The 25,452-nt window shown below is 40.5% G+C and overlaps 1 protein-coding gene across 1 annotated transcript in view; it reads right to left on the bottom strand.

Moving 5' to 3' along the window:
- CDH23 (cadherin related 23) overlaps positions 1–25,452 on the bottom strand; it is a 1,005,178-nt gene that overhangs the window by 521,284 nt on the left and 458,442 nt on the right. Inside the window, exon 12 of the mRNA XM_075217048.1 lies at positions 16,752–16,757. Coding sequence (XP_075073149.1) covers positions 16,752–16,757 — 6 coding nt within the window. The remainder of the gene's footprint in view (positions 1–16,751; positions 16,758–25,452) is intronic.

Genomic DNA, 25,452 nt, shown 5'->3' with positions numbered 1-25,452 from the left:
GTGCGATTCATAAAAGTTCAGGGTTTTTAATATATATTGTGGTGACCCACTCCTCTACGCAGTCCAGGTACAATTATTGGTGCGAATCATAAAAGTTCAGGGTTTTTAATATATATTGTGGTGACCCACTCCTCTAGGCAGTCCAGGTACATTTATTGGTGCGATTCATAAAAGTTCTGGGTTTTTAAGATTTCTGTGGTGACCCACTCCTCTACGCAGTCCAGGTACATTTATTGGTGCGATTCATAAAAGTTCTGGGTTTTTAAGATATTGTGGTGACCCACTCCTCTACGCAGTCCAGGTACATTTATTGGTGCGAATCATAAAAGTTCAGGGTTTTTAATATATATTGTGGTGACCCACTCCTCTACGCAGTCCAGGTACATTTATTGGTGCGATTCATAAAAGTTCAGGGTTTTTAATATATATTGTGGTGACCCACTCCTCTACGCAGTCCAGGTACAATTATTGGTGCGAATCATAAAAGTTCAGGGTTTTTAATATATATTGTGGTGACCCACTCCTCTAGGCAGTCCAGGTACATTTATTGGTGCGATTCATAAAAGTTCTGGGTTTTTAAGATATTGTGGTGACCCACTCCTCTACGCAGTCCAGGTACATTTATTGGTGCGATTCATAAAAGTTCAGGGTTTTTAATATATATTGTGGTGACCCACTCCTCTACGCAGTCCAGGTACATTTATTGGTGCGATTCATAAAAGTTCAGCATTTTTAATATATATTGTGGTGACCCACTCCTCTACGCAGTCCAGAAAGATACCTTGTTGCAACGTTTTGGACTAATAACTATATTGTGAGGTGTTCAGAATACACTGTAAATTAGTGGAAATGCTTGTTATTGAATGTTATTGAGGTTAATAATAGCCTAGGAGTGAAAATAAGCACAAAAACTTGATTTTTAAACTTTTTATGTTTTTTTGCAAAAAAATCCGAATCCAAAACCTTAAATCCGAACCGAGACCTTTCGTCAAGTGTTTTGCGAGACAAATCCGAACCTCAAAAATAACGAAAATCCGGATCCAAAACACAAAACACGAGACCTCAAAAGTCGCCGGTGCACATCCCTAATATATATATATATATATATATATATATTGTGAGAAAGTACACCATTCACAGAAATCGGACACGAGTATGCTGAACCATTTAGCTGTTAATTAGCAGTTGTCAGGATGGTAAAACAGCTCCAATGCTGGTACAGCAATCATATACAGTAACAGTACACGAAAAATCCCCACTACCTACATTTGGCTAGACATTACTTCCCTGTCTACTCACCGGCCACTTACTGGCATCGGTGGTGTCATCCACACATACAGAAAGTGTCTTTATCCTCCACCCCAAGCACTACAACAAATCACAGGAAACCAATCACACCCATGTGGAATACCTGTATTTGTGTGTGCTAAGAGAGGAGCCTAGGGAAAACTTAACCCTGTCTGCAGCCTGCTGCTGCAGACTAAACGTGTTCCTACCTGTTCCCTTACAGGGAACTGTGGCAAATATCCCTCTTTGCCACAATATATACACACTTATATATATACAGCTTTTGAAATTAGTTTTCCGGGAGCCTGCTGGGGGAGGTGGGCGTGATGGGGGCGGGGCTCTAAAAATCGTGTCATTTTGGACCCGCCCCCGTGACTCAAACGTGTCATTTTACAGCAGGGGGCTGGGCCAAACACTGCGATTCCTGGTGAATCGCAGCATTTTGGATCTAATTCTGCCCACTTCACTCGGAAGTGGGCAGACCCGGGAGATTCCCACACTCTCCCGGGAGTCCGTGAGACTCTCGCAAAATTCGGAAGTCTCCCAGACATTCTGGAGTTGGCAAGTATGCCTTATATTAAGGTTGCATCTAATAAACCACATTCTGCCATTGGAAATCTGTGAGGGGGGGCATGGTGTTTGAAGGGCTACATTTTAAAAAGTATTAAAGCTATTAAACTGAAATTTGTAATGCGAATGAAGAACCGTCCATAGGTGCCGCATGCCAAATTTCAGAAAAAAAGAATAAAAAATGACAAATTAGAAATAATCTAAAATTCAAAATCTCACCATTTTTTTCCACTTCCTGTTTTGCAAAAGTCACCGTTTTTCTGGTTTTTTTTGGGGGGGAGAGCGTAACTCAGTGAACAGGAGGTTTAAATACATGGGGGTAAATGTATCAAGCTGAGAGTTTTCCGGCGGGTTTGAACAGCCAATCAGATTCTAGCTATCATTTCTTCAGTACATTCTACAAAATGATAGCTAGTATCTGATTGGTTGCTATAGGCAACATCTCCACTTTTCAAACCCGCCGGAAAACTCTCAGCTTGATACATTTACCCCCTGGTGTTTGTTTTATAAGAAAGCTATTAGGGCTGAGGAGTGCCTTTGAGGGTTTAAAATTTTGAGAAAGTTATAGTGTTTTTACAATTTGGTAAAATATGCCCCATTTTAAAAATAGGGGATTTCATAACGTTGCACATGTCAGTTAGAGGTTTGTGCTTGGTGTACTCAGACTGGCTTCACTTGAGAGCACAAACATGGCTGAGTCTCTGGCTAAGGGATTTTCATCTCTGAGCTGAAGAAATTACCCACGTTTTCTAGCCAAAGGGGGGCTGGTTGGTGTTTTGGGGATATGGGAGGGGCACCCTGTAGTACTATTAGTCCAGGCACTGCTCTCAATTGAAAGTTTAATCTCTCCCTGAAACAGCTGTTAGTGAATCCATTGTAAACATCCTGCCCCTCAGTGACATCAGTTAATTTATTCAAAAGTGCTTTGTGGTACTTGTGCTCATCACACTCACTGGTGATCACAGCGGGGAGTAGATGTGAGGTATCTGGATATTAGCATCTGACATGTCCCTCTTTACAAGTGACATGTACTGGAGAGAAGCTGCAGATAATCTATACACACCCACTTCTCATTGCCTTCTGTGGGCTGTGTTTTACTCATTGGTTCGTTAGCAGAATGTAGTGTTTCCACACACACTGCTCCTTCCCAGTGTTGTACTGTACTGCTGTGTGAGAACTCTGCTGCTGAAAGCATGGAGGGTTAACTCACAGCTGATCTGACAGTCCATTTCATCACTTCCTGTCTTGGAGGACTTTTCTGTCAGAATCTCTGTAAAAGGCTGTCTGCTTTCACTGGTGACCAGCATCAACAAGGACTCAAGTTTAAGGACTGGGGAGGTGATTACAGTGCTGCAGGTGCTGGTGGGAAGCACATAAGCACAATGTGGTACATACTGCACCACATTGCTGACTGCCAGAACATGCATGCATACATACTGCACGCTGCCACTGACTGCTAGAATATGCATGCATACATACTGCACGCCTCACTGACTGACAGAACATGCATGCATGCATGCATACTGTACGCTGCACCACTGACTGCCAGAACATGCATGCATGCATACATAGATACTGCACGCCGTCACTGTCTGCCAGAAAATACATGCATACAGCACCCCACCACTGTCTGTCACAACATACATACTGCACCCTATCACAGCCTGCCAAAACATACTTACATACATACTGCACCACATTGCTGCCTGCAAGAACATACATTCTGCACACCATCACTTTCTGGCAGAACATATACATACATATATTCTGTACCCCACCACTGTCTGCCACAACAGACAGACAGACCCTACCACTGTCTGCCAGAACATACATATGCACCAAATCCTGCCAGAAAATACATATGTACCAATGGCTGCCAGAACATACATACTTCAACCCATCACTGCCTGTCTGCACATACATACATGTTTGACATGTGACAAAAGTAGGTGCGCAGGGAGTGACATTTGAAAGATTCGTTGGTGCAAAGGGGGTGACAAGTGAAAATAGAGCTGGTGAGAATGGGATGTCAAGTGAGAGACACTGGTACACAGGAGGTAACATGAGATAAAAGCTGGTGTAATCGGTGGTGACGTGTGCATGAGGTTACAATGCTGGTGCTCAGTTAGAGATATGTGAAAAAAAGTCATGCACTGGAAATAGAGGGTACTAGGTTTAGAGGAAATCTGAGGAAAAATTACTTTATCAAAAGAGTAGGGGGCTGGTGGAATAAGCATCTAACAGAGGTGGTAGAGGCTAATATAGTAGAGTAATATAAACATTCTTGGTTATTAGGTATTAAGAAGAACCACTTGGCCCATTTAGTTTCCACTATTTTTAACTGCTGTGAAATTCTAAGTTCATAAATTTATTATCAAAATTTTAACTTTACAAAAAGCCATGAAATTCCATAGACAAAAAACCTTATGGTTTAACATGTCCAATTAAGGTTCCTTATACACCATCTACAATGTAAGAAAATGATTGAAACTCTTCAACTCAAACTGCAAAAAGCAATGAAATTACGACGATTAAGGCAGAAACCTTAATGGACGTGTTACTTGCACAATACAGACATGGTTTGCCATCACATCCTGTGGTTAGCTGCAGATTCAGCACTATAATGGAGTGAGATTGTTGTCACTCACAAAATGTTAGAGCTGCTAATTCACAGATTTGTGTGTCCACTGGAATACACAGATGATAGTCCCCACAGCCATCCCTCTTGGTACTGATTTATGGACGGTAATTTATACAAGTGTGTATGCAAGTTTGGAATTTGAAAGTCCATATTCTGTGAAATTAAGAGACATAATTTGGCATATTGGTCATCTAATTAGCAGTCAGTTGACAGTACTAGTAACATGCTGAAAACAGTTAGGCATTGCAATGAGGTACACAAACTCCCCCAAAAAGAGAATTTTGGGGCAGGAATGTACTACAACAAAGGCTTCAGAAAAATCTTGTGGAAAAGTGGAGGAGCCAAAATCATGCAAGATGGCATTGTCATAGGAGTCACCCACCCATCCATATGTTGAAAGGGACATGTGCAAAGGTTAACAAACCAAACATTCTAGCAACAGTCACTGCCCCTTTAATGGCTTAAGTGCTTAATTTGCTTGGGCCCCCACAAATGCCAACATTTTGGTTGTTGGTTGTTTAACTGGATATTATATAGGGATGTTAACAAATGAATCATGGGCATTTGGATAACAATGGTCATCTTCCTCAATGGTAACCAATCATTACCCTCATCATCACTGAAGATGTGTACATAAATTACATTTTCTTTTGAATACAGAAGATACACCAAGTAGGTACCCATTATTCAGCATGTGTGACACATTGGAGAAAGTCAACACTGCAAAAAAAACATTGGAGAGGGAACAGCACATTAGACAGAACACATTAGACAGACAGCATTGGTTTCAGTTGACATTATTAAACAGAAGATGAGATAACAAGGGCACAATGTTAGATTGTGCAAGATGGCACTTGGGGCCACCCATCTAGGTGTGATACATACATGTGTTTGACAACTACAGGACTGACATAATATGTTTTGTTTGACAGCAGATTAGACAGGGTTATAAACGGAGATGCTCAGGCTCGGTTCCCCAAGAACCGAACAAACCCGAACTTAGCAGATCCGAGAACTGAGCCGAAAACGAGGCAAAATGTCATTGTTACATCATCGGATCTCGCGAGTTTTGGATCCTATAAGTACCGCCCTCCACGGCTATCCAGCACCATTTCACAGAGTGAAACAGAAGTGGTTGCACAGTTCTTGGCAGTCTCTAGTGCAGTTGGGCAGCATCATAGCTATAAAAGAAAGAGGAGGAGTAGCAGTGTTCTTCAAAGTCTCCAGTGACATTTAGAAGAGTTCCATTGCTAATTGTCATTGCTGAAATAGAAATAATAGGGCTGGCAGTCTTGGTCTAAATCTGCAGTCACATTGTACGGTGTTATATAGCTCACACACCAACAGGACAGCTCCAATGCCTATTGACATTGCTGAAATAGAAATAATAGGGTTGGCAGTGTTCTCAAAATCTGCAGTTACATTGTACTGTGCCTTAACTCACCCAGATATAGGAGAGGTGGCAGTTTTTAGTGCTTAAACAGAAATTCAAATAATAGGACTGGCAGTGTTATTGAAAGTCTCCAGTCACATTTTACTGTGCCATATTTCATACAGAAACAGGAGGGGTGGCAGTGTCCTTGTCACTCTCTCCAGTCTTCACTCACATTGTTCTTGTGACTCTCCAGTCTCAGTCATGATGATACTAATCACTCTCCCTCTGGTGCTAAAGCCTATGTTCAAGTGCATAGTGGTTTTAAGTCATGGAAACAAAAATGTAAATAAAAAGCATGTACCTTTTTAAAGAAAAAAACACCTCTCTAATAAAGGTGAAAGTTCACTGCAGAACAACATAAAATTGCCAACATGCCATTCTACACAAAATATTTCCAAGCATACCAGCATCAGCTAGCTCCCTTCTCTCAGCTAAATCTCAGCACCTGCAATCTACACTGTCATCATATTCACCCTCATTAGTGTGTACATCATCCACAAACAATACTAATTAATCTCCGCTGGAATCCACCATCACAGAAGTCTGTGTACTTTGATGTAATTGCCGGTAATGGCCTTCCTCATGGAATCAGTAGTTTATTTTACGGAAGAGCTGTCACAATTTTTGGCAAATGTCAAAATATTGTGCAGACTCATCTGCATCACCACTGGGTGTCTTGGGAAAGCTAAGTTTTTTCCTAACAGCACTTTCCAGAGAAACTGAAAGACGAAACTTCATTGTGTCATGTGCCACTTGAGCTGTCAGCTTGCTGACCAGGAGCTCATTGCATCTCCTTAGATCTGGGTCAGTTAGAAAGAAAGAGAAGACATAGCTATTAAACCTAGGATCAAGCATAGTTGCCAAAATGTAATGATCCAATTTCAAGATGTTAATAACTCTTAGATCCTGGCAAAGCGAATAAAGTACTTAATCTACAAGTCAAACATAATTAGCGGATTGCTTTTTTTGATTTCCTCCTTAAATTTCTCTTGCTGTTTTTCAAAAAGTCTAATTAGGTGAATCACTTGACTCAAGCTAACAGTGTCTCCACTCTCTTCACAGGTGACTACTTTGAGTGGTTTCAAGACCTTCCACAACATGGAAAGTATTTTCCACTGCGCTGGACTAAAGTACATTCCCCCTAAATTCTATTCTTCTTACAGCTGCTGCATTCTCTTACATGCTGTTGCAGAATCCCGAAGATGACCCTAAATATTTCGGGATGCAGACAGCATGTCCTGCATGTCATTGTCATTTTTTAGTTCTGTACCACCAAGTTAATTGTGTGAGCAAAAAGGGGAATGTGATGGAATTCCCCCCGCTGTAATGCTCTAATATTGGTGACGTTATCAGAAATCACATATCCTCAGTAGAGTCCAAGCAGAATAAGCTATGTTGCAATGACATCCCTTAGTTTTTCAAACAGGTTGTGAGCGGTATTACCTCTGACCTGAGCCTCGCCTCGTCTCATCTCTGATAACCACCTCTCAGCTGGAGCAACAGCAGTGGGCCTAACGTTCAAGGATTCTTCTGAGGAGTCCTGGATAGGGGAGGATTCATCTCACCTTAGAAACTTGGATGCAGGACTAACTCCCATCACTTGTGAGGATATTGATGATGAAGGTGTTGGGGGTGTAGATTGCAGGTGCTGGGATCTAGCTGAGAGATGTCACAGACGTGACCTTAGTACCTGCAAGTATTGGCACTACTACACCAGGAGGCGCGGAGTCTAAAACGCCGCTGGTGTTCACCAGGGACCCCCGCAAGGAAGTTTGGACTTAGCGGCAATGACGTGCAGGTCGCGGCCCTCTCAGGTAGCTACTTGCGAGATATAGAGAAACACGTAGTCAAACAGGCAGAGTCAGGAACCAACCGGGCAGATGAGGTACCGAATCAGGAGACAGAGAATGGTCAGCAGGCCGAGGTCAAACCAGAATATCAGGATGGAACAAAGGGAGAATCCGAAAGCGAGGTCAGGAAGCCGGGTCAAACACAGGAAACAAGATAGCACTATACTGGAACGCTGGAGACTAGATAAACCAGTTGCTCTGGCACCCTAATGGTGTCAGAGCAGACTTTAAATAGGAAGTGATGCCTCCTCATTGGTGGGCAGAGGATCGGCGGTCAGCTGTTCTGACCGCCGACAGGAACTTGAAAACGCGTCCCGTTGCTATGGCGACGGGCGCGCCTGCGCACCACGTCGCCGGAAGACGCGTCCCCGTTGCTTGGCAACGGGGCGCTCTAAAGACAGACGTCCGTCCCTGCTCGAGGAGGAGGCGCAGGGACGGCGTCTGACAAGAGAAGAGAGGTAGCTGATGCTGGACTGCTTGTTGTTATTTATTAGCATAAGTTTCTGATTTTCGATAAAGCTTTCCATGAGCTTGCTTCAAATGGGGTAACAAGGATGAGGTTCCTAGATGGTTAAGGTCCCTACCTCTACTGACTGTGTCTTTACAATGCTACAAATCGCTAGACAACTGTTTTCAGGATTTGTGTAAAAATAATTCCACACATAAGAGGTGGATTTTTTGCTCTTATGCCCAGGCATGACAATGGCCTTCTTCTTATCAATGGAATGAACTTCTTCCACTGGTGCAAAACTTGCTACAGTAGATTTCATTAACAGCACTATTTGCTTAGGTGCCTTAAGCCCATTGTTAGCTAGTTTTTGTGGGGACCCAAACAAACCACGCACTTCAGCCACAAAAGTGGCACTGCTTGTCGCTGGAGTGCTTGCTTTGTTAAACTGTACATGTCCTTTTCAATATCTTACATAAAAGTGGGAGGGCCCAAGGACAATTCCATCTTGCACCACTTTTCTTTTCTGCCACTGCTGTGTGGCAATGTTTCCTAGATGTGCTATGACCTACAATGTGTTTGGGTCATTGCTCTGTAGTTTAGCATCCAGCCAGGTCGCTGCAGTCTTTGTTTGAAAGTGTATGAAAATGATATTGTGACCTGTGAGGTGTTCAATATTGACTGCAAATGACTTGAAATGAATGTTATTGAGGTTAATAATAATATCGGAAAATAAAAGAGCAAAATTATCTGATTTTAGTACAAAAGAAATAGGGATTTTAGAACAAAATAGGGATCCAAAACCAAAACACGAAGTTAATCCAGATCCAAAACCAAAACCAGAACACAGGGGTCAATGAACATCTCTAGTTATAAAATCGACAATATAATGACATCAATAGTATTATTATTAGGACAATAAGTGAAATGTAGACAGTATTTATTAGGTTGACAATTCAAACACAGACAGTATTACGCCTAACTCTATACCTTTCCCTATCCCTAGACCTGTCACAATCCCAGTAACTAGATCTCTCCCTACACCTCTACCAATCCCCATCTCTCTCTGTCCCTAACCCTATCCTTAGAACTGTCCATATCCCTGTCCTTAGACCTGTCCTTAGACCTATCCCTGTCCTTAACCATATCCCTAGCCCTATAATAATACTGTCAACATTTGAATTGTCTACCTAATTATACTGTCCACTATGTGAATTGGTGACCTAATAATACTGTCGATACCTGAATTGTCGACTGTTGTTATACAAGCTGATAGACCAAGGCCAAAATGTAAAATAGTGCACAAAGGAATTCTCCTTGGGCCCACCCATGCACCCATATGTTAAAAAGTACATGCACATAGTTTAACAAACCAGGCATTTCAGCGACAGAAGCTACCACTTTTGTGGCTGAGTTCTCTGTACAGCGCTGCTGAATTAGTGGCACTATATAAATAAATGGTGATGATGATGATTACTAATGGTCATTTGGCTAACAGTGGTTATCTTACTCAATGTTGATCGTTTTGTGATCACCCTCATCATCATCCTCATTAGTAATGTCATGATCATCATCATCACTCAATATTAATTCATCCTCAAGGGACTCTACACATTCTATTGGTAATTGGCGGTAAGAACAGTATTCTTCGTACAATTTGTAGTTCATTTTGATGATTACCAGTGTTTTTACATTTTTGGGAATTAGTCTCCTCCGACGATCACTCACAACATTCTCAGCTGCGCTGGGCACTCTTTCTGAGTACACACTGGAGGGTGGGCAGCTTAAGTACACCATAGCTAGTTTGTGCAAGGGGCTCCAAATATACTTTTTCCCTCCCAGAATTAAAATGGACTGTCTGAGATGCTAACTTTTATTTTATCAATAAAGTAATCCTCCACCATTCTACTAAGACAAGGTGTCTGTAGAAAATTTGGGCAATTCTTTTAAGCCTGACCAGATGTCATAAACTTTCACATTGGTGTGCTGCTGTGTTGTTGACTCATAATCAGTTATGACTATGAAAAAAGGAAAGTTTTTCTCTGGCAGCAGAATTTAGAGGAGAAGCTAAAGCAGGGAACGTGTCACGTGTGTCTTTAGCTGACAGATTTGTGTCATTCTGAAGGAAAGACATGACATATGACTTAAGCCTGGGATCAAGAATGGTTGCCAAAATTTAGTGATCCAATGTCAAGATGCTGCAAACTCTTGGGTCCTTTCAAAGTGAATAAAGAACTTGATCCACAAGGCCAACATACTTTGCCGAATTGCTAACTTTTATCTCCTCCTTCAGGTTCTCCAGCTGCTTTTCCAGTAGTTTTATTACGGGTAAGACTTGACTCAGGATTGCAGTGTCTGAGCTCACTTCATTTGTTACAATTTCAAAGAGTTTCATAAGCTTGTATAATGCAGTAAGGATTCTCCAATGTGCTGGCGTAAGATAACATGTCCCCCTCTCCCAATCTCATGGTTTGCTGTGTAGGTCTTGATGGCTTGTTGCTGTTCCTCTAGTCGCTGAAGCATATAAAGTGTGAAATTCCACCTTGTAACTACTTCTTGCTTCAGTTGGTGGTATGACATATGACATTTTTTTTGCAGCCGCTGCAATGATTTACATGTGGTCGTGGGATGTCTAAAATAGGCAGAAATTTTACAGGCCACGAACAGTATCTCCTGCACGGACCTCTCATATTTTAAGAAATTCTGCACCAGCAAGTTTATTGTTTATGCAAAGCACGATAAGTGTTGAAATTCACAAAGATGTAATGTTACACAAAATGTTGGCTTCGTTATCAGCAATGAAGAATCCTGAGGCAAGTTTTAACGGGGTGAGCCATTTTGCTATCACATTCCTGAGTTTTTCCAAATGATTGGCACCAGTATGTTTCTTTGTGAAACCAGTGATACACAGAGTAGCTAGACTGTGAATGACCTGGCATTGACTGCTGGGTGTCATATGCAGAAAAAATGAGGAGGATGATGGTGAAGCTACTGACAATGCTGCTGTTGGCGATAAGCCTACCCAGTGGGCTGTCACAGTCATATAGTCTTTATTTTCACCAGGAACACTTGTCCACATCATCATCATCATCATTTATTTATATAGCGCCACTAATTCCGCAGCGCTGTACAGAGAACTCGTCCACATATCTGTAGTTAAGTGGAGTGTCGGTACAATGGCATTTTCTAGGGACTGAATTACTTTTTCCTTAACATCATGACTCAGCTGAGGAATTGATGTTCTGGAGAAATGGAATAAAGATGGAATTTGAGCGTGGACACATGACCTCAACTAATAATCTAAAACCTGATGCATTGATGTGCACATCCAATGCTAACATAGCTGTCATGACTTTGGTTATCTGCTGTGCAATAGGATGCTGAATGTCATACTTGTTTCCTTGCTTCACAGACAATTGTGTAAAATGCTCACTTGTCTTGCTCTCCTTCTGTATAGATTTCTCTCTCTCAGCAGCAGCTGTAACAAAGAAGGGTGTGTCCTGGGAATCATGGATTGCATTAGGCGAATTATTTGGAGTTTGATAATTGGATGCTGGACTACATACTAATAATAAGGAAGATAATGATGAAGGCGTTGACATAGGTGAGTATTGCAAGTGTCTATCCATTCGGCTGGTAGACGATGCTGGGCTGCTTGCTACTATACAATTTGCAACGTTTGGAAACACGACTTGAATGAACTCCCTGCAAATGACTTAACAGGGTGGAGGTGCCTAGATATTCAACGTCCCTACCTCTACTTATTTTGGCCTGACAAAGGCCACAGATGCCTTGACAAATGTCTGGATTTGGGAAAAAATATTTTCAAACACAAGATGTGTTTCTTTCAGTCTTATATCCTGATATGAAAATGCACTTATCATGGACATCTGCTGGTACTAACACTGGTGGCTGCCTTACTTCAAAACAATCATTATCATCCTCATTAACTTGTCCATGTACAACACATTAATTTTCAGATCCACAGGTTTCCCCCCAAATCTACAACTTCCATAGTAGCCTCCTCAATTTCTATGGGTAACTCACCAAACACTAATACTATTACTACCCATCCTCACATTTCGTAGTGGTTGAGGACGTTTCAAAGGAGTCTGCTCTATTTTTACAGTGTCTGAAGCTGAAACCTTAGACTCGTATATAGGACTCATGGATACCCTCCTTAGACTAACCTCAGGATTCTGTGAGTGCACAAGTTCTTCAACTTCAGTGTTAATTTCAGGCACTGATTTGTCTGTTTTGGAGGTGTCAATAACAGACGTACACTCTCAGCGACAAGGTGGTGCATGTGAAGTTGAGGAAGATGCACAACTGCGTTGGGCACTAAGTTTTGGATGCCCATTCTAGTGTATATACCAGTACCAGCAGTAGCAGGACTCCTTCTACCAAAAAGTGGACATAGTCTGAGCCTTCTCTTGCCACTGCGGTTGGTGTATGGGATGTTAGCTATTTTCCTTTTTTTGGACAAATCACCACATTCAGCAAAACAAATCCCTCTTAATCTTCCTGCTTACATCAAGAGCTGATGTTTTCTTTGAGATTGAATTTGACAAATGGTGTTTGGATTTTGAAAATGCTTTTGTCAACCTTCTTCCCACATTACCTTTTGTACTACCAGAGGTCATAACAGTAGTACTACTGCCAGTAATGGTACTGGGCTGCTCCTGATCTCTACAGGGATCCATGGTTGCCAAGAGGAGCAATGTTACTTGAACAGATTGAAGCTACTTGTAGATGCCTGCCACCACACCAGGGGAATGCCCAATGAGACAAGGAAAGAAAGGAATATTATCTTGCAATTCTTATGACTCTGCTCCACAATATACCTCTTGCAAACAACTTTTATATTTTATTGGGTGGTTGTGCTGCTCTGAGTCAAACACAAGAACACCTTCTTTACTTTTTTGTGGTGTGTAGCTGTTGCTGACCCTCACACGCATTTTATTTCCAAACAGGGAACCAACATTCCATTATTCAGACCAGCACAACTGAGCTTAGGACCCAAGCGGCAGCAACAAGTATTGAAAGCGGGAAGAACAGGTAGGAGAGAGCAGGACATTCTGCCAACTGTCCTGATTCTGGTGGGGCAGTCCTGAGTTTGGGGATTGACCCACTCAGTCAGGACTTTGTCCCGACTACAGGGACAGTTGGAAGGTATGTCCCACTTCACACTGCTCTACTCATGAAGGGGGAAGCTGCATGCACCTAACAGTAGTGCACGCAGCATTGCTCCTGTATTTAAAGGGGAATTGGAAGAGCTGGAGAGCTACCTAGCACTGTCTAAAATTATAGCCATGCCCCCATGCATGCTAGTCATGCCCACTGGTGGTGTGTTGTGGAAACCCCCCTCCTCAAAACCTGTGTTTTCCCCTGTGTGTCATCATAAAATGGACTACAGAAGCTCTGCCCTATTATCTCCTAGTCAGAGAGTTTACCTTAATAACAGATCATGCACCATTGTGATGGATGCAGAGCAATCAGGAGGCAAATGCCAAGGTGACCCGCTGGTTCTTGGCACTGCAACATTTCAAGTTCTCAGTAGAATATAGACCTGGGATTCTGCACAAAAATGCAGATGCGTTGTCACGAAAATATGCGCTCCTCACGAAGTCCGCGTCCTCCTATTTGGAGACGCTAGGGGGAGGGATATGTAGCAAAGGGAGGCATTTAGCTGACAATAAGCAGAGAAATCATGATGATAAACCAGGTAAAGAATTATGTGTGACAAACAATAGTTTAAAGTTCGGTTAACTTACATGGTTTGAAATGTTCTTCCTCACAGCAAACAGACAGGGTGTGTCTGTGTCAGTGAAAACAGAACCATTGATGGGAGTTTCCTCTTGAAGGGAAGGTGGGTGTGTCACCTGCCCATCAAGCTAGGGCTGTGGGAGAAGTGTCATGTATAAAACATTGCTTGTTTCATTGTTCAGTGAGACCAACGCTGGGGAAGCTAGCTGGTCTTTGTCTAGCTAGCGTTTAGGGTCTCCAGAATCGGTGTGAAATTCGTATGCTGTCAAATACATATACCATCCTGACAATAAAACTGCATAAAAGGAAAAAGTTGTTTGCGTGTGCTTCAGCAGTAGCGGGCTCTTGCCACAAGATTATATATATATATATATATTGCAACAAAAGTCAGGCAGGGCGCCTCAGTGTGTATTATCAGATGTATAGTATAAATAAATGTAATATGTTGCGTACCATGAGGTAATAGTAGATCATCAAATCAAAGACAGGGAATCCTCCTCATAGACTATTCCTCCCAATTTTTCGAAATTCAGACAATGTGGAAAGAAAAGCAACATGGAGTAGTATTGCCAAACAGTTGAACCAACACCACTGGTGGATATTTATCACCTATTGACACCGGGCTTCCTTAACGTGGATCAACACAAATGCCCCAGGTGAAGATAAATATAATATATATAACATCCATGTGGAACAACCATATATAAGATTATAAACTGCGTACCAGATGGTCTCAGAGTGACAACATCTAATTGCTTCTTGTAGATCAAATGTAAAATATTTCCATCCCAGCCTCGTTGCGTGGTGGCGATAATAACAAGAAAAAGGTATGGTATAAAAAACAATAGCAATTTATTAAAAAAGGTAATAATGCACTTACATCAGGGTAAGATGATAGACACTGGCAAGAATAAGCTCGACGCATTTTGTCCCGATAAAAACGGGACTTCCTCAGGAGCAAAAATAGTGATATGTTTATAGTATAAGTTTCCAGCTTTATATAAGATGGTTGCGCCATCTTGGCGCATGCACAGATGCCGCCCATCACAGCGCATGCGTCAATGCAACTTTATCAATAATAACAAAAAAACATATCCTGGAAACAAACAAACTTAATTGACACAGACATAGAAACTGCATATACAATATAACAGCGCTCGATTAGTGCTTGATGAATACCAAACATAGATAATTATCCATCTAGCATATAAAATAGACATCACATTGTACTGTTAAGCACGTCCAAAGAACTTGATCAACCTTAACATCTACACATAAATAGCTTAGCTTTTTTGACAGAATGTCGGTATATGTATAAAACTCTCGTATCATATCCATGGTTATAAAAATATCACAAATTACAACATGTGTGTCCTAAAATGGTAAATAAAAACCTATAAATGTACCCTCTCTGGGTTACACAGGATTATCATGATAGCAGGTATAAGTGATACCAATTTAAACCTATAATAGCGCATGCGCAGATGGCATCAATCAAAACATTAACATGTATATATATAGAAAGAATTCCAATAGGAGAGTCAACATGTACAATATAGCAGTGCCCTATCGGCACTTCATAACTACCTATTAGGAGAATAAAACTATGTTACATGCGTGAAGTAGCATCGACTTGAATAACGCATGCATCCAAATAGTTCTATCAACATAAATAAGGACATATACCTCAAACTACAAGTATTACAACCAATATACCATCTCTGTAGCTATATAAGTGACACAATTTATGTATACAGATGGAACAAAAAATATGTTCGACTGAACTAATACAAATGAGTACAATATAATATTGTGAAACAAATTAATAAAGCTAATATATTCTTATTATAAACCAGGTACAGATGTACCCCTAAAAAATACTCGCCGGTAACCAAAAGCAAGCATTGAGGCCATTCTATAGCAATAGTGCAATAGATATAAAAAGATCATCCAAAACCCATAATTAAATAATAACCTTTAAGAGTATAATGTACCTCCTAAATTGAGGTTCATACTATTTATAAAAAGATTGTGATATGGACAGCATATGATATGCCCTAGATGTATCCCAATAATGTCAGAGAATAAGAAATACATATCCCAAAAAATTGCATAAAAATATTATAAAAAGGGGGCTAGCTCATAGTTCTCATTAAAGCCAGATGGTGTCATGGTACCTAATTGGAAAATCCAAAACATTTCACGTTGAGAGAGTTTACGCTGTAAATCTCCTCCCCTTGAATTTAATATTACTTTTTCCAAAGCCATAAATTTAAGATGTTTTGGGTCACTGTTATGTTTTTGTGCAAAATGTCTAGAGACAGAATGGCTTTGTACTCCATTCTTAATATTACGGATGTGTTCCTGGATGCGTAATTTTAATAAACGTTTGGTCTTACCAACGTATTTTAATTTACAGGAACACTCCAACATATAAATAACGGAGGTTGTTAAACAATCCATTCGATGTACAACATTAAATTTCCTGCTATTATCATGATTATAGAAAAAGGTTGCTGCTGGATTCATATACCGACATGTATTACAGTGGGTACACCTCACCGATCCTATTTTGTCTGGAATAAAACTAGAAGTTCTCTAAGTAGTTTTATTGTTTAAAAGTAAGCTTGGAGCTATCAAGTCCTTCAGACTATGATTTTTCCAGAAAATTATCAACGATTTATCTGGAAGTATTGTAGAGAGTATCGGATCCCTCTGCAAAATACCCCAATGTTTCCTTATTGTTGACCTTACTAAATTCTCACCACTATTAAATTCTGTAATAAATGGTAACATTTCACCTTTATCCTGTTTAGTTGTATATTTCAATGTTTCTGCCCTATCTTTCTGTTTAATGTTATTAGTGGCATCGCTAAGAACTTGAGGTGGATATCCCCTTTCTTTAAAACGATCTACATATACATTAAGTTGTTCCTCAAAATCATTGTTGCGACTGCAATTTCTTTTTATCCTGTTGAACTGAGAGAAAGGGATATTCTCCTTCCACTTTCTCTGATGGCAACTATTAAAGTGCAGATAGCTTTTTATATCCACAAGTTTAATGTAATTTTTAGTGATGACCTGAGTATCGTTTGATGTTAAAATGAGATCCAGATATTCAACTTGTGTATCACTTATATTGGCTGTGAACTTAAGATTATACTCGTTCATACCAATATACCCAAGAAACTCATCAAATTCATCACAGGTACCATTCCAGACAAGTAATATATCGTCAATATAATGTTTATACAGCTTAATTTTGTCTGAGAAGGGGTTAGGTTGATATATATACTTAGCTTCCCAACTACCCATGTGGAGGTTGGCGAATCTGGGTGCAAAGGTGGTACCCATGGCCGTACCCCATGTTTGAAGATAAAATGTATCCAAAAAATTTAAATAATTATGAGAAAGAATAAAATAAATAAGATCACATAGGAAATCTCTATGTTCCACTGAGATAGAACTATCCTGATTCAAAAATTCCCTACAAGACTCAATGCCCTTCTCATGTTGTATGGAAGTATAAAGAGATTGGACATCAATAGTTGCCCAATGATAATGACTGTCCCATACAAACTCTTGTAGTATTTGTAAAGTACTATTAGTGTCCTTAAGATATGAATTCAGGGAACTAACATATTTCCTGAGAAAGAAATCTACATATTTAGACGAGTTAGACGTAAGGGAATCAATACCTGAGATTATCGGTCTCCCCGGTGGTTTTACCAAATCCTTGTGGATCTTGGGGAGGTAATAAAATGTAGGGATAACAGGACAAGATGTAAATAAAAACTGAAACTCTTCTTTAGTTAGAGTATTATCATGGAGACCTCTTGATAATAACTCCCGTATCTCAGAGATATAATCCTGAGTTGGATCTCCATCCAGTTTTAGATATGAGATATGATCTCCCAATAATCTTTGAGCCTCAGCTATATAGTCTAAACGGTTGAGGATAACAGTGCCCCCCCCCCCTTATCTGCCTGTTTCTGCTAAACACCTTATCGCTGTGCTCAATCAGTCTTCCTTGAAGGGCAGTATTCATAACCTGCACTTTCACATCACTGCTTCTTCGTACTCATGAAAATGCGACATACAATTGTCCATGACCAAACACAGGCTCTGGTAAATAAATACCCACACGGTCAAGAGTTTGAGCCCTCAACTCGTAAATTTAGCCTTTACTACTCCTCCCACAGGGGGAAGGGGGGATGATGGAAGTTAACTGACTTCACTATTATAATTTTTTTGTCAAATAATGTTAGTATACCAAATTTCAGGTCAATTGGATGAGCCCTTTCTGAGAAAATAGTTTTTTTTCACACACACACACACTAACACACGCCGCTAGGCTTATATATATTATATATATATATATATAATATATATATATATATATACATATATACATATATATATATATATATATATGTATATATATTGATACAGTACGGAATTGACTGGAGTCTCACACTCATGTGTGCAGACTAGCTGGGTTTATACCTGTTTCCGTATATATAAAAGTCCTCTTTGCCACTATATATATATATATATATATATATATATATATATATAACGGGTGTTGATTCTGCAGCAGTAGCAGAACCAGAACATGTACATATTTGGAATGTGACTAAGTAAAACCGCTGCTGTTCTCGCTGTTAAATAAAACAGGTGTAGAGAAAACAGAGAATGAGAGAAAGAGAGCAGAGGCAGACCAAAGATAGAGAACAAGGCCACTATTTCTCAATTTGCTGTGATTTTCTATCACCGCTTAATGCATATACAGAAAATATGTTATAACCATAATTTATTACTAAATATTGCTGGAGAAGCTGAGTGATACTGGACAGGAGTGTTAAGGATTTACTTACTACTTCACGAGGCCAATCTTGTGGCATATGCGCAAGGGAGGGCTGGCAAACTTTAGCTGGCGGTTAGAGACTTGGCTCAGCAGCCTATTATTAACATTTTAAAGGAAAGTAAATGCATGTAGCCCAGTGACCCAAGGTAGCCCACTATGGGACCAATCTGGAGGGCATATGTCCCCCTGCCACCCCGCACAGCCAGTCCCGGTATATACGCAGATGCATGACCTGGCTAGCTGAAAGCTCTGCCTTGAGCTCCATTTAACTTAGAGAAAAAAAACAAAAGCATTTTTTAAAATGCTTTGCATGGGGAAGTTTCGATGGTAGCCTTTGATAGATAGGATGAAGCCTCCTCTCTGGCAAAAACACCCATTTTCCCTGGAGATTGGGCTTTTTTAATGTTAAATAAATAGACTCAATGAAGTGAAGAGACAAAGGAGAGTGAGAAGAAACAAGTGAGAAGCCATCCTTAACAGAATTAATTAAAACACAGCGTGAATTGTACAGTTATACAAATGAAAAAGAGGCTTCAATATGGTGAAGTACCTTCGAATGTTCAAGGTGTAAACTTGACATAATCTGAAATAGTTACAGCAACAATACAAAAAAAAGTTAACCTTGCATGTGGTGCCAAAACACCTTGCTGTGGCATTGCTTCTATGTATGCATTATATAGTTTATGTTCTAACAAGTACTGTTTAACTTAATGAACATGATTTCATTTGTAACCAAACCACTACATGTAACATATACTACTCATGTACATAAAAACATTTGAAATGTTCCCACCAGACGTATACCGTATACCGTAAGTTAGATTGTTGCACTTATGCATGTGGGCAACTTTCTGTGATGATCCATAAACCCTATAAATGCTGTTATTCTATTACGGAGCAGTTTTCTGCAGTTGCACAAAATGACTTCAGTAACAGAGAAAATCCATGTTTACATTCTGCTTAATGGCTAGTTTAAACTTTGCAAAATCAATTTAGTGTCCTTAAAAAGACAAGTTCTCATTTAGTTCAGTGGCTGCGTATGTGCTTATTTGGTGTATTCCAGATAAGCCTCAGTCCCTCTAATCTATTGTACAGAATGACAGGAAATCAAACCAAATAGACTTGTGTCCTTTTTATCACTCTGTTCCCTGCACAGTTACCTTTTAATTAAAGTCCAATCAAATATATCTGTACAAGTAAAGTACCATTCTCCTTCCACTAACAGCTTGGATAAAGACGTTATAAGCAAATACATGTCATTAAGACTGAAACGTTAATGTGAACAAATGAGAGAAAATTATATTTTACTGTCAAGTAGGCTGTGGCCCATGGCTTATAGTGTCTGAAATAAATGTGTTTTGATTTCTTTCTTTTGGCAACTTAAAGGTTAAAAGCACAATCATATTGAACTGTTTGTTTTAACATTCAAGTCCAAGATTTTATCTGTATTCTGTTCTCTGGTTGGGTACTAGCTGGTAACAAAACGATGTCAAAGAGATAAGGTGATTTACAGAGGATCACTCACTGAGTACATGACTTATTGAGTCCAAAATCTGACCCTGAATCTTGGATATTGAGTCTTTGACCAAAAGCCAAATCTAAGCTGTAACCTCTAAAGGTCTACATTGCATGGTGTAGCAATACATTGCTTTATTTAGTGGTTATTCCTAGCTATATTATATGAAAAGTAAACAAAAAATTACTAATATGAAATGGGCGCACTCTGTACCACTTAACGGATGTTAAAATGTCAAGCCATAATGGAAAAAAACAATACTTAAATAGGTGTTCAAGTTGAGCATTAAATGATCTCCCGCAATGATTACAATAAAATAATACTACTAAGCCCCTCTACCCCAAAAGACTCCAACCTCTCAAACCACCTACCACTATTAAACTGTTTCCAGACCAGAAAGTCCATCTTTGCCTAAAGTCAGCCCAGCTAAGTGAGGTATCCCAGAACTGACCCTATGCCATTCTTGTCCTTTTATCAATTCTTTACAGAGTGAACAAGGAAAACAGATAAGTGATGCTGGCTCTACCGATGAGGTCCTGCACAACAGTGGTAAAAGGGGAGGTGGGGTTAATATGTGAATGTAGTGTTTCCGTTATATTTTATTCAAGTTTTATTTCATCAAAATGCACACAGATAAATGCAAACAGGCATTCGCCGGACTTCACCTTCTTACTAACAGACAATGCTTTATTAAACAAGGAAGCACTAATAACATTCATCTACATATAGCATATGTCCTTTTTTCTCGCTAGAATCTTTTAATCAATTGATACAATCATCATCATTTATTTATATAGCGCCAGCAAATTCCGTAGCGCTTTACAATTGGAAACAAACATTAATAAGACAATACTGGGTAATACATACAGACAGAGAGGTAAGAGAACCCTGCTCGCAAGCTTACAATCTATAGGATACAATGTAGCTCATTGCGTTTAGCGGAGATACCCCTAATGGGGACGCATTTACACCTATATGCTGAGTTACACAGATCACAAGGATCTGTGTTTCTCTACATATAGGACTACATACGTAATTTTTGGTCTGTAAATTACAGTATTTTTGCATACAACTCTGCATCTGGCCCGATGTTCCTTGCAGCTCCCTCCTACGGATGATTCTCACTCAGCTACTATCCCAGATCCAAATAAAAACAAACTGAGATATCCTACTTTTTCCACGCTATACCTTAGGAATGATACCCTCCCTTCCTTTGAAGAACACACAATCTGTCTCTTCTCTCTGCTCCCCTTTTTGTTGCTGTCGTTTATTTCCCCCTACATCCAGTCTCCCAATTACATGACAATATATCTTCTCCTTTGACCTACCTACTCTCATTCTAGGCCAGGAGTCAACAACCTTTTTTTATCAGTGTGATGGCTAAAATCTATATTGTGCCTCCCAGTTGTGCCCCCCGAACATCAAACATATGTGCTGGCTGCTTCTGTGCTACTTAGATCTGGAATTAGCATCTTTAGTTGCACAATGGGACCTTAGAGCTACTTCATTAAAGCTGAAGATGGTCAAAACAGAGCTGCATATACGTTTCATCTTTGGCTGATTTAGGGATACAGCTGTGTAGATCCGGCATGCCAGACAAAATTGCTCCATTTGCCACCCTGGCACACATGTCAGGGATTACCAACCCTTGTTCTAGGGGATTCCAAATTTCCTTTTTACAACCACATTATACCTGACGCCACAAAGCTTCTATTGCTTATCACCTCTTCTTTGGTCTATCCCAGGGGATTTCATATCCCACCCACTTTAACAAAAACATCCTTAACCTCATCTTCTCCAGCTTCTGATACATTTCTAGTTTATGCAACTTGGCCTTCTCACTCTCTGACCCCAACCTACTTTGCTTCAGACTTGCTTTACTGCACATGCCCACAAGTCCATATGCACAATGCAACATCTCTCAACACAATCCACTTCACATCTTCAATAGAGCTACTCCATTCTCTTTGGGTGCAAGTACAAAATGGGTTAATTTGCCTAAGATGACAATTTACTTTCTTCTAAGACTGAATATGACACCCCCTGTCCCTGCTAGGTAGCAGAATACAGCCAGACATTATGGGCCTGAGTCATTAAGGTATGCATACTGAGCACATTGTGCAGTTGTTCTCAATAAGGGTGTGCACCGGGCACTTTTAGTGTTTTGGGTTTTGGGTTCTGATTAGCTTGAGGTTTTGGGTTCTGATTTGTTTTGCCAAAACACCTGACGAAAGGTTTTGGTTCTGATTTAGGGTTTTGGGTTCTGATTTATTTTTAAAAAAGCATAAAAAGTGCTAAAAGCTAGTTTTTTGTTTGTTTTTCACTCCTACGCTATTATTAACCTCAATAACATTCAATAACAATCATTTCCACTAATTTCCAGTCTATTCTGAACAGCTCACACCTCACAATATTGTTTTTAGTCCAAAACGTTGCACCGAGGTAGCTTTCTGGACTGCGTAGTGGAGTGGGCCCGGTACCCAATTTGGTACCGGGGCCACAATACCTCCACTTTCAAATGGTCTCAATTCTACTGCACAGCTGCCTGCTCCTACATCCTCTGCAGCATATACAGGGTGTAGTTCGAGCGTGTCAATACCTCTTGTTTTAGACGATGACAGGTCATTTTGATTAATTTTGGATTTGGCAGCAACAGTCAACGTTTTTTAATATCTGATATGCCTCTATCTGGACTGCTTAGTGGAGTGGCCCCGGTACCCAATTTGGTACCGGGGCCACAATACCTCCTCCAACCATGGTACAGACCATTCATCATTGAGATCCTATCAAGTATGTTAAAGACAGACAGGGTCGAAGTGTTATTTGTTGACTTTGGGAACAAAAAAACTGTCCCTGTTGCAAATCTTCGTGCAATGAAGAGTGACTTTTTCATTTAAAGGCTCAAGCTTTTAAGTGTAGTGTTTATAAGTTATATTATACTTTTGGTTTAATTTGTTTAATTTGTTTTAATTTTGTTTTACTTTGTGCTCATGGCAAACAACTGTTGAACGGTCAATTGTTTGGTGAAAGACGTAGCGGTCTTACGACTTCCCCTCTGGGAAGATGACCGACTACCAGCAGCAACAGCAGCAGTGGCAGTAGTAGGCATACCGCTGCAGGATTCCTCGGATGAATCCCGTATTGAAGAGGACTTAGTCTGGCTGGTGACATGGCCTGCAGGACTAAATCTGATGGAGATCATGGAGGAAGTTGACGAGGAGGGTGTTGGTGGTGTGTATCCAACAGGACCAAGGGATTTAGGTGTCCCTGGACTGATGACGGTCCTAGCTCCAGTTCCTGAACTAACCACTGAACTATGAAGGTTATTCAGGTGACATATAAGGGAGGATGTCCCTAGATGGCCAAGATCCTTACCCCTGCTTATTTGAGCTTTACATAAGCTACATATGGCCATACATTTGTAGTCAGGATTTGGATAAAAATAACTCCAGACCGAAGAGATGCATTTTTTGGTCTTCTGACCAGGCATTACGATGGGCTTTTTCATCCCATGGACAACAGCTGTTTCCCCCCCTGGTGCCTCATTTACAATATCCACATCAGCATCCTCATCATCAAGTTCCTCCACAGCGCCAGCTACATCAATAGCCTCCTCCCGGTGTACAACATTGACACCTTGATTATCCAAATCTGGATCTACACTGTGGGTGATCCTTCCAGCATATGCAGAGGGTGTGCTGCAAATGGTGGATGGAGTCACCTCTTCCCGTACAGTGATGGGAAGGTCAGGCTTATCAACCACCAACACCCTTGGACTCGCCTTGGGGATTTGTGATGTCATCTGTTTAGAAGACAGAGTTGTTTGCTGTTTTGTTGTTGTTGCTGACAGCATAACTCTCTTCAATTTTTTTGAGAGGGGGGGAGGAGGAGGTCTTAGATCCTTGGGTGAAGCTGAACCACTAGTCCTGAACACGGGCCAGGACCTAAGCCGTTCCTTGCCACTCCGTGTCGTAAATGGCATATTGGCAAGTTTTCGTTTCTCCTCAGATGTTTTTAATTTTTGTTTTTGTGGAAATTTTAGTCAACTTTGGGTTTTTGGATTTTACATGCCCTGTACTAGGAGATTGGGCATCGGGCTTGCCAGACGACGTTGATGGTATTTCATCGTCTATGTCATGACTAGTGGCAGCAGCTTCAGCATTAGGAGGAAGTGGTTCTTGATCTTTCCCTACTTTATCCTCCAAATTTTGGTACTCCATTATATGCAGCACAAGAGAGCGTACCCCTAAACCACACACACTGGGCAAAGCCTTTACAAATTATCTGCGGCACAGGAGAGTACCACTGGACTGTAGTTATACAGCAGTACCTATTTTTAGTGACAGTTGCAAGAGTGAACGTAGTGTGAATTTGAATTGAAATAGTACTACCTAATTTTTGTGACAGCTGGAAGAGTGAACGTAATGTGACTTTGAATTGAAATAGTACTACCTATTTTTTGTGACAGCTGCAAGAGTGAACGTATTGTGACTTTGAATTGAAATAGTACTACCTATTTTTTTCAACCTAATTTTTTTATAATTTTTTTATTTTATTTATATTTATTTTTTTATAACTTTTTAATAATTTTTTTATAACTTTGGAATAATTTAGAAATAACAATGTCCTTAGCAGAACAGAGCACAGGACACAGCACCGCTGGAATCAGCAGGACACAGCACTGCACAAAGCACCACTGGACTCAGCAGGACAGAGCACAGGACACAGCACCACTGAACTCAGCAGGACAGAGCACAGGACACAGCACCACTGGACTGGACTGAGCAGAACACAACACAGCACAGCACATTACAGCACTGCACAGCACAGCACGAGAAATCACAGGACAGAGGACCACCTAACACACCCTCCCTCTTCCCTGATCAATGCCCGAGTGAAGATGGCGGCAGCAAGCGGGGAATTTAAAGGATCCGGGTATCGCGAGTTCCGACAGCGGGATTATGAGTCAGAGCCTCGTTTTAAGTTTCGGAATCGGCGGGAATACCCGGAAATCACTCGGATCTGAATCGGAATCACACCGCTCATCCTTAGTTCTCAATGGCACGTAAATC

Source organism: Mixophyes fleayi, chromosome 6, assembly GCF_038048845.1.
Source record: "Mixophyes fleayi isolate aMixFle1 chromosome 6, aMixFle1.hap1, whole genome shotgun sequence".
Lineage (NCBI taxonomy): Eukaryota > Metazoa > Chordata > Amphibia > Anura > Limnodynastidae > Mixophyes > Mixophyes fleayi.
The sequence above is the reverse complement of the archived record's forward strand: the minus strand, read 5'-3'. Positions and strand labels throughout refer to the sequence as shown.